The 13354-nt window shown below is 44.3% G+C and overlaps 2 protein-coding genes across 3 annotated transcripts; one reads left to right on the forward strand and one right to left on the reverse strand.

Moving 5' to 3' along the window:
- Positions 1-266: 266 nt before the first annotated feature.
- flot1b (flotillin 1b) lies at positions 267-7117 on the reverse strand. Its single transcript, XM_062400008.1, has 13 exons — positions 6978-7117; positions 6204-6254; positions 5496-5571; positions 4233-4323; positions 3913-4056; positions 3665-3784; positions 3231-3326; positions 2975-3127; positions 2637-2818; positions 2510-2555; positions 2124-2261; positions 1824-1988; positions 267-1720 (listed from the first exon to the last, which is right to left on the reverse strand). The coding sequence occupies exons 2-13, from the start codon at positions 6244-6246 to the stop codon at positions 1691-1693; spliced, it is 1284 nt and encodes a 427-aa protein (XP_062255992.1). The 5' UTR covers positions 6247-6254; positions 6978-7117; the 3' UTR covers positions 267-1690.
- A 1221-nt stretch (positions 7118-8338) lies between these two features.
- tubb5 (tubulin, beta 5) lies at positions 8339-12942 on the forward strand. 2 transcript variants are annotated; one of them, XM_062400002.1, is made up of 6 exons: positions 8369-8507; positions 9141-9199; positions 10955-11063; positions 11308-11418; positions 11589-11833; positions 11955-12942. In XM_062400002.1, exons 4-6 carry the CDS (start codon positions 11358-11360, stop codon positions 12765-12767), a joined length of 1119 nt encoding a protein of 372 aa, XP_062255986.1. In that variant the 5' UTR covers positions 8369-8507; positions 9141-9199; positions 10955-11063; positions 11308-11357; the 3' UTR covers positions 12768-12942. The 2 variants fall into 2 exon arrangements, with proteins under 2 accessions (XP_062255985.1, XP_062255986.1); XM_062400001.1 differs by lacking the exon at positions 9141-9199 and having other exon boundaries at positions 8339-8507.
- Positions 12943-13354: the final 412 nt, after the last annotated feature.

Consider the following 13354-nt stretch of genomic DNA (forward strand, 5'->3'; position numbering starts at 1 on the left):
ATCTAAAATGTCTGCCCTGTGCTTGTATCTCTTCGCCCACTGGACCTTTGATCACCGAAATGTAATCAGTTAATCCGAAACAAAGGGATAATTTGTGTTAAATTTGAAAGGATTCTCTCAATGTGTTCTCAAAATAACATTTTCACGGGGCAACAAAAATAGTTTGAGGTCACAGTGACCTTGACCCCTGGCCACAGACTCTGAAAACACAACACCTCCGGCCACTGGATATTGCCGGCGCACAAAAGCTGAGACCAACAAGTATCTGTGATTAAATCATATTTTATTGTCTTCTTCGGTATCATAGAACATTAACTCCATCTTCTAATATTTGACACTAGCATCTGACTTCCACAATATATAATTACTAACTTCTTATATCAATTTAAGAGAAACATGCAACAACACGTTGTTAGAGATAAAGATTAGTCACAAGAATCTACAAAAGCGGTATCAACTGATTTGGCTTTCGTCTACAGCCGTGTTTGCTCATGGCTTATGGTTAGAAATCAGAAGTTTTCCCTGACAGAGGTGTAATAGGCATTACTGAAGAAGCCAACTTGACCTGGCTGTTGGAGGGTTTTCAACAGGCACTTGAGGGTAACAAAATGCATAAGGCTTGGTAGCTGGAAAACTTTGGACAGATACAAAGACATCTGAGGAAAAAGAAAGAAGTCGCCCTCTAATCAGAGGCTGTGATTTAATACCTCCCTCAGCAAAGAGACAGAAGTCCAGCCAAGATCCTCCAAACCCAGCATCATTATAAAAATCACTACCACAGATAAATCACACTCATGTGTGTCATTTCAAACTCCAGGCAGCAAGCAATTGGGTTAGTAGGTTAATAAGTGATGGTGCGTCTTTACTCTCGTCATATGATGATCAACACGAGAAGACACTGCAGCAAAGATATAGTGTCACAAGAAAATTTTCCACTGGAACCTACTTTCGTTGCTTTTCACAGGAAACCTCAATATCTCGTTTCCATCAACCACTTCTCCTCCCCCTCAAAAAACAAAATCCTTCCACTTGCACGACAACTGATATGATTTTGGGCCCAGTTAAGAAGTCAGTTACCACAAAGACCTCCCCAGCCCTGTCAGACTTTTTATAATAAACACAAAACAAAGTTAAAACTACACTGACTGTAACAATACGACCTTTGACAATATTACGAGGTCATGCTGTGATAAAAATGAGCTCAACAGCATTTAGTGAATTGAAAGGCACCGAGAAAATAAACCTGTTTCACATTAAAAAGTTACAAATAAAAAGAGAAAGACCAAGAGTTTGTTGACTCTGTCCCAGTGCAGGGATAAATGAGTTTGAATGCAGTAAGAACTTATTCTGAAAGTCAAGTATCAAAAGACAAAGACAGGAACTTCTATTGGGACTAACACTGACTAAAGAGGGCTGAGGCTTTTCTCTTCTCTGGATAAACAAAGCAGCAAACCCCTGAAGCTGCTTCTGCTTTAACCAGCAGAACAAACGACAACTAGGACCAGGAAAAGGAACATGAACCACAGAGTGGAGGAACATAAAATTCATCACGACTAGATAAGGAGGAACCAGCAAAAGAGACACACAAGTGAAACACATGCATGTATTCAGATGATCAGACAGGTCGTGAAGCTCCTGGTATGAATAACAGTGACGCCTCTTCCCGATAACTTCGACTCTCCCTGTGTTCTTAATGCACGCGGGTGACTTGGGCTCCAGCCTGTGAAAGCAATGAAAGAAACCATGAACTGATGAACCACCTGCCCCAGTGGTTCAGCCTCCCACGTTACCGCTCAGTCCCCCACACAAACACTCCAGCATACCTGGGAGATGTCGATTCCAGTGAGCTTCTCTATAGCGGCCGGCAGCCTGGTCATGATATCCAGCACCTCTCCGGCCAGTTTGGCTGCTCCCACTTCGGCGCCTCCACTGGATACCATGGTGATCTTCTGCGCCTCACACAGGGGCCTGCTGATCTCTTCTGCCATCTGCAGGTCAAACGACATTAAGGTGAGATTTGTATTACTAAATATCGTATACGTTGTAATAAACACAGTATTTAATCATGCAACTGACATTATTTATCCATTATCCCTTCATCCACCCATGACAGCCTGACTGACCAGTGGCAGTTTCTCCAGCAGCATGTCCACCATGGCTCCATCTTTGTACTGCTTGAAGGCCTCCGCCTTCTTGGTCATCTGCTCCGCCTCAGCACGACCCTTGGCCTCGATGGCAAAAGCCTCAGCATCACCCCTCATCTACACACACACAAATTATAGTTAGACTTACAATAGAAGGGCACAAGGTGACCAGTCCTGAGCTTGCTGATGTTTGTTAAGAGGATGGAAGGAATAGAGAATTAAAATGACACTTAATTAACCACAGGGAGCAAGTGTAGCAGCAATATGACAAATTAGTTTGGAAAGCGAGGAAATATTTCAAACATTTCTCGAAAAGAATAAAATGTGAATCAAAAAAGGAGAGAAAGAGAAGTGGCAGCACTCACTCGGATGGACTCAGCCTCGGCCTCAGCCTCCATGATGAGCTGCAGGCTGCAGGAGAGAAGAGAGAATGAGCTACTCTTCTGTGACTGCAAATTATGTGAGACAACAGTATAATGCTCTAAAACTCACCGCATTGCCTCAGCCAGCCTCTCCAGTCGGTATTTCTCTGCTTCTGCCGGCTTCTTGACTTGGGCCTCCAGCTCCTTCTCCTTGCGGATGATCTCCTGAACCTGCAGAGTAATCTGCTGTGTCCGCTCCACCACCTGAATCTGCATCTTCTCCTCCTCGATGCGCTGCTTGGTCTTGGCCACCTGATGACGAAAGAAGAAGAACAATTAAACTCAGATCCCATATTCAATTGGTCCTCTCGATACAAACTTGACTAGCCAGCTTAAGAAAAGCCTGTGGATGATGTGTGAACTGTCAGCATAGCACTAGAAGAGCAGGTCATGAACAGTTGACTGTACCTGAAGCTGATAGGCCATTTCTGACTCAGCCTTCTTGGTGTTGACCTCAACGTCGTAGTCTGCCTTCTTCAGCTCGAAGTCTCTCTGGGCTTTTGCCATCTGAATGTCGTTCTTCAACTGAGCAGACACCTTCTCTTGCATGGCATTAGCTTCCTGTAAATCAACCGGAGCATCAGAGAAATATATGGAAGTAAAAGGACCATCCACATGAGCAAACAGGTCAAATGACAGGACAGAACCACAGAGGGTATTTTACCCTCATGACAGCATCACGTTTGTACTGAGCCTCTCCAATCCTGGCATCCTTCTGCACCTGGGCTGTTCTGGCTTTACCCAGGGAGTGAAGGTAGTCCTGCAGGAGAGAGAGACAGACAGGGAAACAGTGACGGTCAAATATAAGACAAGGCAATAAAAAGATGCATTAGACAAACATAGACAAGAGATGGTGTGGTTACCAAGGAAGCACTTAGGGCCAAGGCCTAATTCATCACTAATGCAGTGATTCAATATAAATCCCTTAAATGCTTTACTGTAACAGAGGAACTCATCTGCGGCTTAAAGCTTCCATACAACAAAGATGTGGGTTTACAGTGACACTGCAGATTCCTGCTGCTCCAGTAATAGAATCATCATATTTGTGTCATCTGTGTTCACAGAACCGAACCCTGAGGCTGAACAGACATGAAGTACCTGGTCATCATGAACATCTTTGAGTGTGTAGCTGACAACACCGATTCCCATGTTGACCAAGTCAGAGGAGGCCACCTTGAAGACCTGCTCGGAGAACTTCTTACGGTCCTGGTAGATCTCCTGCACGTTGAGATAAATATATTCATTACAGGCATTTCATACAGTTTATATATATCTTTGTGGTTAACTTAGTGTCAATACAGTATATATCACTTAGTGGTTAGGTCAGTAACCATGTCGATACAAACCTCAACAGTCAGATGAGCAATAATGGCTCTCTGGTGTCCCTCCAGTGTTTCAAGTGCAATATTGGCGATCTCCCCCTCAGACTTCCCCATAAACATTTGACAGGCGGTAGCCAACATCTCCTTGTTCTGGCCCTGGATCTTCACCTGTAAGAAGACAGGAAAGGAGATATTATAGAGCAGCTTTAAAAAAATGGCAGTGAGAAAGACAGAGTATTGATTTAAGAAACAATTAACTTTTTGCGAGAGAAAAAAATGTAATGCAGTTTTTGACTCAATTTAGTATAAGTCGTATAGTTTCTGTCCTCTTATCAATGTCATACCTGTGCAATGCCAGTGACAGAGATGGGGACACCATGGCGGGTGTAGACTTTGTCACTCTTCACATTCAGAGTCAGGGTGTTGAGTGTGATTCTGTGGCATAAAATATCAGGAGGAGTGTAAAGGATTAAATACAAGAACAGTAGTGCTTATGTTATTTACATTTTTCATCAGTGAGTGTAATGGCATGTAGTCACACTAACAGGACTCTACAGTGCTTTTAAACAAAAAAAAACGTGATGACATTGTGGCGTATATATGCAGCTTCAGCAGTATGGAGTTAGCTTTGTCCTATTCCTCTATTCAAGAGCATTGTCTTTCATTGTAAGGATCATTTCAATTTTGCCTTCCCTCAAAAACAACAAATCACCCCACCCTCACTCATGTTTATTCTGCTCCTGTTGAAACCAACAAGAAGTATAATGTGGTTAGCCATTCTGTTCAACCTAATTAGCTGTCAGATGGAAAAGAAGCAATAAGTTGGCGAAAAACAACAATACGTAGCAAATAATCAAGAGTTTGGCAAATAAATTTGATGTCATTATTTAAAAGTAAATACTCTGCACTGATTTGGGTGATCCAAGCTGGAGAGTGATCCTCTGATCCTGCTTTAACCGTCACTGCCCATTAGGGACATTGTAAACCTGGCAATGTACACTCTATTGGTTGGTTAATTTTGACTGAGTGTGAGGAGAGGGACTCAAACTCAAGCACAGGACTGTTATGCAGCAACAATATATCATGAGTTCAGAAAAACATTTATGACCAAGAGCAAGGCAGCACGGCAACAAACTCTATATGGTAGGGCGGGGTTTTAAAGGTAAGCATTACAAAATCAGAATAGGAAATGAAAAAATAATGCTCTCAAAATGAAAGACCATGCTCTTGAATATAAATTGGAGCAAAACTCATACAGCCATGCCTCAAGTTGAGGAAGAGGGGGAGGAGAGAATAATAAAAGAGGAGCAAGATAAATAACTAGCTAACTTTAGGATTAAATATACACATTGTAATACCCATTGACTTGGGTATTAATGACAACTATATCAATTGACCCCAATTGATAATTGATACCACCCCACTGTTGAAAAACAACCAGTGGAAACATAAAACAGATATCAAGAACGACAAGGAGGAGGAAATCAAATCAGCCCTCCTGCTACTGACCAGCTGCCCAGTAACTGACTGACATCAAGTCAGGCAGCTAGGTTGGACTTATCCCTCGTAGATAAGGGAAACAGAGACAGAAAAGAAAAGTGGATCACCTCTGGATCTGCTGAATACACGGGAGGACAAACACTCGTCCTCCAGCAATCATTAGAGGAGGCGAGCGGCCAAAGCCTGGAGACAGGGGGGGGGGGGGGGGGGGGGGGCACATAACATATACATTACACTAACATACTCAGCCAAGTTTCCTTTTGTAGTGGAGCTGGGTGGAGGCATTTCTTCCCTGGATTACTACAATGGGAGTACTGCTTTACATTCATAACCGTTTGAAACTGCACATTTCAGCAAGCGGGGAAAACTCCCATCTTACTTGAAACTGACAGTATGTGTTGCACAAGCTCAACTTATCAAAAGGCATGATTACAACAATCACATGACACTAGTACACAGTTCCTCTGTACACAAATTTTACTATGTCTATATAACGCCCTATTATTATGTAGAAAACAATAATCTGCAGTGGTTTCTAGCAACAACAGTGTTTTATTTACCCAACATGGGTTATTCTGGTTTTCTAATCTTTCTGTGTGGAATAATTATACAACAATGCGATAAAGGCAAGAGTCTTAAAGCAAATATCTTTCTGTAAACATAAACACTTTACATCGAGTGACATTAAATAATAAAGGGGGGGAATAAACTGTCTTGTTTCTTGTTTTCAATACAAAAGATTAATACCGATTGTAAACAAATTAGAAAATTACAATATTCTTTTACCATTACATTTCAACATAAAAGCATCTTACCAGACACCACCATGGCTTCATTGGGTCCACAGGTGTAGAACATCTTGATTCCTGATTTGAGAGGAATAAATACATGCAAGACTTTGTCAAATTATGATCATTATTACTGATCTGTTAAAAACAAGATGGCATCATGATTATTTATAGATTTCACCATTAAAGTTACATTTCAAATTGTAAAATGGTATCTCCTCGGGTGCGCATTTTAAATCAGTGGCACCATCCTGGGATAAGACTCACATTTACATTTAATCATTGGCTGACATATTTGGCGTCGTTATCTAAAGGATTTGTAATTCTTTCGAACAGTTGCTCAGTTGTAGAGGTGTGCAGGTGTCTGGTCACGACTCACAGACAATAATCCAATAATCTACTAGTGTCTCTGTCACTTAGGCCACAGCCTCATATCGGGCATGTTTTTTTTACTATGAGCCTGAATGGCCGCCCCCTCCTCCTAACAACAAAAACGCAGGGCTCCGTGGAGAAGATGATTTAAATCCAACAAGGAAACGATGGAGCTGCACAAACCCCCCGGTGCTCGGAGACCACCGCCAGAGATGCGTTATTACACATGTAAAAGTGCGCAACGGTGCGAAAATACAGCTAACTCTCATGCTAACGTTAGCTAGCTAGCAGTCAAACGTCTGCGGCTCCGGGTCTGGGTCGATTTCGTCAATGCGCTGATGGGAAGAGAAAAAACCGACGGGTACAAGATACAGCAGCGAACCACTCAAACTAAACGGTGGGAAGAGAGCGACGCGCGGTTTTACTTACCGGAAACTGGTTAATATCCACACGGACTTTTTAAAAAGAGTAAAATCTCGATGTGTTTCCCGTCGAGTCGCTCGCGTAGTGACCGTCGAGAGGAATGACGAGAATGTCAGCCAGCGGAGGAAAAGACCCTGACCACGCCCATTCCCACTGCAGCCGCGACGACCGATCCGCGCCATCTAGTGGTCGACGGTGATAACTGCACCCCCACTATCGTAGCCATGGAATTCAGTGCCAGTGGCAGACAGGCAGGCTGACAGACAGCCAGGCAGACACACACACACATACACACACACAGACAGACATGCAGACAGACAGACAGACAGACAGACAGACAGACAGACAGACAGACAGACAAGCAGGCAGGCAGGCAGGCAGATTATCTTACTGGTGCTGTGACTTCCTCTTCATAAAGTGTAAAGTCATATTTTTTGTGTTAATTGTGTAAGTGCAATTTATGCAAGAGATAACCTGGAATGAACCTATATTGGTTGTCTGCCTTAGCCCTTCAGAACCCGAAAAGATGTCTAATCCTAGAGAGATGGCCAAACACAAAGTATTATGTGGTCAGCCATTCTGTGCAACCTAAGTAGCTGTCAGATGGAAAAGCAGCATTGAAAAGCAGATGATTGTAGCCATTTAATCCTGTGGCTGTTCATTAGCTGCACACAGTTAGCATGTGTTTTCGTTAACTCCCTTAGTGGACTTGTAAAGGTCAAAGTGCAGTCAGTATAGAGGTATGATCAGAGAAACATATTATTCATTGATTATTACAGTCTAGTATATGTCACAGTTTAAAGGCCACTCGCGATGGTCCTTTGGGTTCGGGTCAGGCCTAAAACCCTGAGTCTTTGGCTGATTGACCCCCTCTCTGCAGGGGCATGATAGATAGATAGATGGATAGATAGATGGATAGATAGGTGAAAGCTAACTCAGGGGCTTTTCCTTGGAGGGCGCTGTTGAGCCATTTTCCCACGGCCATTTCAAATTACTCCAGAATCCAATTACTTTTTGGGGTTTGGTACATTGGTAAAAGTTTTGAGTATGTCTAGGCCCCGAAAAAGCCACAAAAGGGAAATACAAATCCTTCAAAATGCAAAATACAATAGGGCCTCCCACCGGATCGGGCCCTAAATATGGAAAACATCCATGTGGGCGTTAATGGACACCAGCTGCTGAATGTCAATCCATCTCCAATTTTAACTCCCTGATCTGCAGCACTCCTCCTCTTCCTCTTCCTCCTCCCCTTCCTTATCCTCCCCCTCCTCCTGTCGGCTGTGGGACAGTCCTCTCAGCCAATCAGCGTGCCCGGCAGCCGGGTCTGGGGGTGTGGACTCAGCCCGGTTCTGGAGTCGCTCCAACATTATAAAGTCATTGTGCTGCGCTCGCTCCAGTTCTGGGCTGTGTGTGCCGCTCCTCGTGCTAGCCAAGAAGAACGGTCCCGCTCGTCCTTGTTGTGAAACTCTCGCATTTATAATGAGGGAAATCGTGCACATCCAGGCCGGCCAGTGCGGTAACCAGATCGGTGCCAAGGTAAGACAATATAGGTATCAAGAAGGAATTTGTTTCTGTAGAAAAGAATGACCTCCTGTCACTGTCACACCCCTTTCTTTCTCAAGAATATTATCATTAGACTTGTTCAACATTACAACTCATAATGTGCCTGATTATATTTTAATGTAAAGACAACGGGAACCATTTCTTGCTTTGGTGCATGAATACAAATATATACATCTAATGCATATTACACTTATGTGCATGTCAACACATCCAAAATCGGATTTTTCCATTTTAAACTAGTTTTTCTGAATAGTAAAATGTCACTGCATTAGTCTTTCTGCGTTTTTCTTTGTGGATCTCGTGCACTGCGGTAACGGGAGGGTGGGTGCGGAGCCGCGGACCGTGCCCGTGCCCGTGCTCGCACTGACATGGGTTGACGCAGGGGGATCACTCTGCGTCTCATCCCTGTGGATCCAGCTAACAATTTCTATCAAGACAATGTCTGTGGGAAAAATAAGGGGAGAGTGGGGGGGTACACCCTCCCTGTCCGTGCCCTACAGATACTGGAGTCCTCTGGGTTCTTTGTCTCGCTAGTCCAGACAAAGAGCAAGAGCAGGGATATGAGGTCTGGTCATTCAGTGTTTTTTGTCTCCCCTTTAATGGCAGATGGATCCGCAGCAGAATATTGATCGGATGTGATTTCTGCAGGCTGTGGGTGCAGACTGGTGAGAAAGCAGGGGAGCGGTGGAAAGGGTGTGGCATGGATAAGAAACAGGGTCTCCCCTTCAAAAGAGAGAGAGTTCACTTACTCAGAGACACCATCAGTCCTTTTAATTAGATGCAATCACTGCCTTTTAATGTGTCCTTTTAGGATTAATATACGTTAACTGTCCATTCTACCCAATATAGGGCCCCCCAGCCTTACAGCAACAAATGCTGTCTGCTCCAATACGCCTTCATGGCCCATCAGTTTCCCTGTCTCATCATCTCCTTTTGTTTCACAGCTGATCCTATGCTGCAGACAGCATATGCTAAAGTGGGACCCCTCTTAACCCTGGTATTAAAATATAGTTTGAAGAGCAGCAGGAACCATGGCCCATATTTGACAGAATCCACCATTATGGTGGTGATGCCCCGCTGACAGGGGATTTTGATGTCCTGTGAGGCAGGGTCTGTCTTTGTAATCAATGTCTGCCCATCTCCTAACCAAATTAGAAGAAGAGTGGGGGGAGGAATGGAGGAAACAGCTGATGCACAGCGGGTGATGTCATTGGGTTCACCACTGACTTAATGTACAAATGGTGGTAGTGTCTCAGTTCAGTACAAGAATAATAGGGCCTTTATTTTATGGGCTTTTCCTCTGATGCTTTACAAAAGGCCAACTTCAGCAAACTATTGTTATGTGCTCTATTGGCCTTACAGTTAATGCAGTACATGAGTCACCCTTTTGTCAAATAAATGTAATATCACTTGTGCTTTGTGTGTGTCCATTGTGGTGTTACTGGTGGCCCGGCAGGGAGGATCCTCATTTGTTTCCATTCCCTAAGGACTCATTGATTCACATGTCCAGTGGATATGATTGAGAGGGCTGCTGAGAGAATGCATTGTGGTGAATTAGGTCAGGGCGTGGCATTGCTTTCCTGCTTATCGTCCCCATTCTTTCTCTTTGACTATCTATTCACTCTTGACTGAAAGCTCATCCATCGCATCACTGTCAACTTCTTGTCTTCTTCTCGTTCTTTGAGCTGTTCCATTTTCTCTTCTCTCAGTCCCTCTGCTCTGTGGTCTCCATCATATTAAGGTCACTTGGTCCTTTTTGTTGTACATGGTCTTATTTGAATGTCATGATACTCAGTCTGTAGCTGACTCCAAATCTCTTAAGTGCTGAGCTGCATTTAGGCCCGCTTACCCAGATTACCCTAAATCCGCCTACTGCTGCTGTTAGCAGAAAATCACAAGCTGTATGAGCAAAACAAATGTCATTGAGAGATATAACAAAAAAATCTGTCTGCCTGTGTATGCAACAGTCACACACACTTATGGGATTTAATACACACAGACTTTTAAAGATCTGAGTGTGGTCCTTTAAAAAGCAAACAAGACTTGAATACAGATCTGTAGACAATCGGTGTCCTCAGTGAACTCAAATAGAGTTGAGTTGTGCTGGTGGATCATCTAAAGCCCCTTTGTGCCCCCTCCCCTTTTCATTCGACGTCTGAAAGAGCTGCTTTCTGCTAAGTCGTCAGACAGTAGCAGTGGAAAGTATGAAGTTACAATGTAAGGAATTAGTTCAGATATGGTTTTGTTGAAAGGTGAACAACTTCTGTGATTTTCATCAGGGCCCCGCCAAAAAATAGCAAACTCACTGCTGTTTTTCTCATTTAAAGGCTCCGGTCCCATGAACCGCACTGCTAATGGAGAGATGTATTCTTTGTTTTACAAGTAACTGCCATGTGATGCCTTCCATTCTCTGTTTGCAGTTCTGGGAAGTGATCAGCGATGAGCACGGCATCGACCCCACAGGAAGTTATCATGGAGACACTGACCTGCAGCTGGACAGGATCAGTGTTTACTACAATGAGGCCACAGGTTAGCTATTTTCTCATAAAGTGGTTTATACATAAAGGCTGAACTGTTGGTGCATAACTCCAGCTTGGTCATTTCATGCTGAAGCACAACATTAGATGTACTATTCTAATGTCTCCTGTCATGTAAGAATATTTTTTACACATTATATGTAACATCCAATACTGTGGTTTCCTGTGTTATTGAGTTTTCTCTCCTCTGTTTTTCTTCTCACTCCCTATCGTCTCTCGTCCTCTTTGTCATTAAGGAGGTAAATATGTTCCTCGGGCCGTTCTCGTGGACTTGGAGCCTGGCACCATGGACTCCGTGAGGTCTGGGCCCTTTGGGCAGATCTTCAGACCTGACAACTTTGTTTTTGGTAGGTGGAATAAAGACACTTCCTACATTACTGAATGACTACAGCCTTTTATGATCTGGGAAAAGAGGTCATTGTATCTCAACGGGACCGACCTGGTTAAATAAAGGCAAATAAATAATAAATAAATAAAAAGAGAATGGCTCACGTACATGTCACTGCTTCCCCTCCAGGTCAGAGCGGTGCTGGAAACAACTGGGCCAAGGGTCACTACACAGAGGGAGCTGAGTTGGTGGACTCAGTCCTGGATGTGGTCCGCAAAGAGTCAGAAAATTGCGACTGCCTGCAGGGCTTCCAGCTCACCCATTCTCTCGGTGGAGGAACTGGATCTGGAATGGGAACCCTGCTCATCAGCAAGATCCGTGAGGAGTACCCTGACCGTATCATGAACACCTTCAGTGTGGTGCCTTCCCCCAAGGTAACGTCCCCTTGTGAAAGAGCATGAGATTTTTTGGGTTTTTAATTTTAGTCTCCCTTGCCTTGGGTCTCTTTTCTAAGATCATGGGACTGAAGAAATCATGCGGGTTTTCTTTCCTCAGGTGTCCGACACCGTGGTTGAGCCTTACAATGCCACCCTGTCGGTCCACCAGCTCGTAGAGAACACAGATGAAACCTACTGCATTGACAATGAAGCTCTGTACGACATCTGCTTCCGCACTCTCAAACTCACCACACCCACCTACGGAGACCTGAACCACCTGGTGTCCGCCACCATGAGCGGGGTCACCACCTGCCTTCGCTTCCCCGGTCAGCTCAATGCCGATCTCCGCAAACTGGCCGTCAACATGGTGCCTTTCCCTCGTCTGCACTTCTTCATGCCTGGTTTCGCCCCCTTGACCAGCAGGGGCAGCCAGCAGTATCGTGCCCTCACAGTGCCCGAGCTCACACAGCAGGTGTTCGATGCCAAGAATATGATGGCCGCCTGCGACCCACGTCACGGCCGCTATCTGACCGTCGCCGCTGTGTTCCGTGGCAGAATGTCCATGAAGGAGGTTGACGAGCAGATGCTCAACGTGCAGAACAAGAACAGCAGTTACTTCGTCGAATGGATCCCCAACAATGTCAAAACCGCCGTCTGTGACATTCCACCCCGTGGCCTCAAGATGGCCGTCACTTTCATCGGCAACAGCACGGCCATCCAGGAGCTGTTCAAGCGCATCTCCGAGCAGTTCACAGCCATGTTCCGTCGCAAGGCCTTCTTGCACTGGTACACAGGGGAAGGTATGGATGAGATGGAGTTCACTGAAGCCGAGAGCAACATGAATGATCTGGTGTCTGAGTACCAGCAGTACCAAGATGCCACTGCTGAGGAGGAGGGTGAATTCGAGGAGGAGGCTGATGAGGACGCCTGAAGACAAAGATCTGATGGTTAAGCGATCAATGCCAAAACGAAAAACAATCGAAAGGGAAATCACCACAACAGTAACAAAGGAGCCAACCTAGTGTTAAAAGCAGTGCTAGAACTACTACAACTTTAGCGTATGTTAGAAATCCCTTGTCATTCGCTGCTAATAAAGTTGTAAAAACAAAAGTTTGTTTTCCTTTCATTATGTGTGCATACGTGTTTCAAGTTATCAAAATTAATGAGGGTCATATCTGTTTGCTATGAAACAGTTTGTGTATTACAGTCATGCAGTGAGTGACACATGAGTACAAAGTTACTGCAATATTTAATGAGCTGTAATATGTAGAGGTGTTTTACTACGCTGCTCTACTATGATGGTTAAGGCCACATGACCAATTCATGACCCAGAGTAAGCAAGTTGTAACTAACTAACGGACGGAGTAGATCATCTGTAGTGCTTACAGGTGCAATGAGGCCCCAGAGAAGAATGCAGTTCCTGGGCCCATATTCCCTTCATACACATTCCAAGGTTGTCGTGTGTTTATTTGATTAAACCCACTCTGTTAATAATAAGAATAATAAGAATAAGATGCA

The sequence above is a fragment of the Platichthys flesus genome, chromosome 11 (assembly GCF_949316205.1).
Source record: "Platichthys flesus chromosome 11, fPlaFle2.1, whole genome shotgun sequence".
Classification (NCBI taxonomy): Eukaryota; Metazoa; Chordata; class Actinopteri; order Pleuronectiformes; family Pleuronectidae; genus Platichthys; species Platichthys flesus.

Bases quoted from the DNA above. Each gene is read 5' to 3' on its own strand.
- flot1b (XM_062400008.1), bottom strand. From the start codon at position 6,246: ATGTTCTACACCTGTGGACCCAATGAAGCCATGGTGGTGTCTG. The intron at 4,324-5,495 runs GTGATCCACTTT...TTTATGCCACAG, and splicing joins TGTATTCAGCAGATCCAGAG to AATCACACTCAACACCCTGA. The intron at 1,721-1,823 runs GTATGCTGGAGT...TTGCTTTCACAG, and splicing joins CTGGAATCGACATCTCCCAG to GCTGGAGCCCAAGTCACCCG.
- tubb5 (XM_062400001.1), top strand. From the start codon at position 8,451: ATGAGGGAAATCGTGCACATCCAGGCCGGCCAGTGCGGTAACCAGATC. The intron at 11,064-11,307 runs GTTAGCTATTTT...TTTGTCATTAAG, and splicing joins TTACTACAATGAGGCCACAG to GAGGTAAATATGTTCCTCGG. The intron at 11,834-11,954 runs GTAACGTCCCCT...TTCTTTCCTCAG, and splicing joins GTGTGGTGCCTTCCCCCAAG to GTGTCCGACACCGTGGTTGA.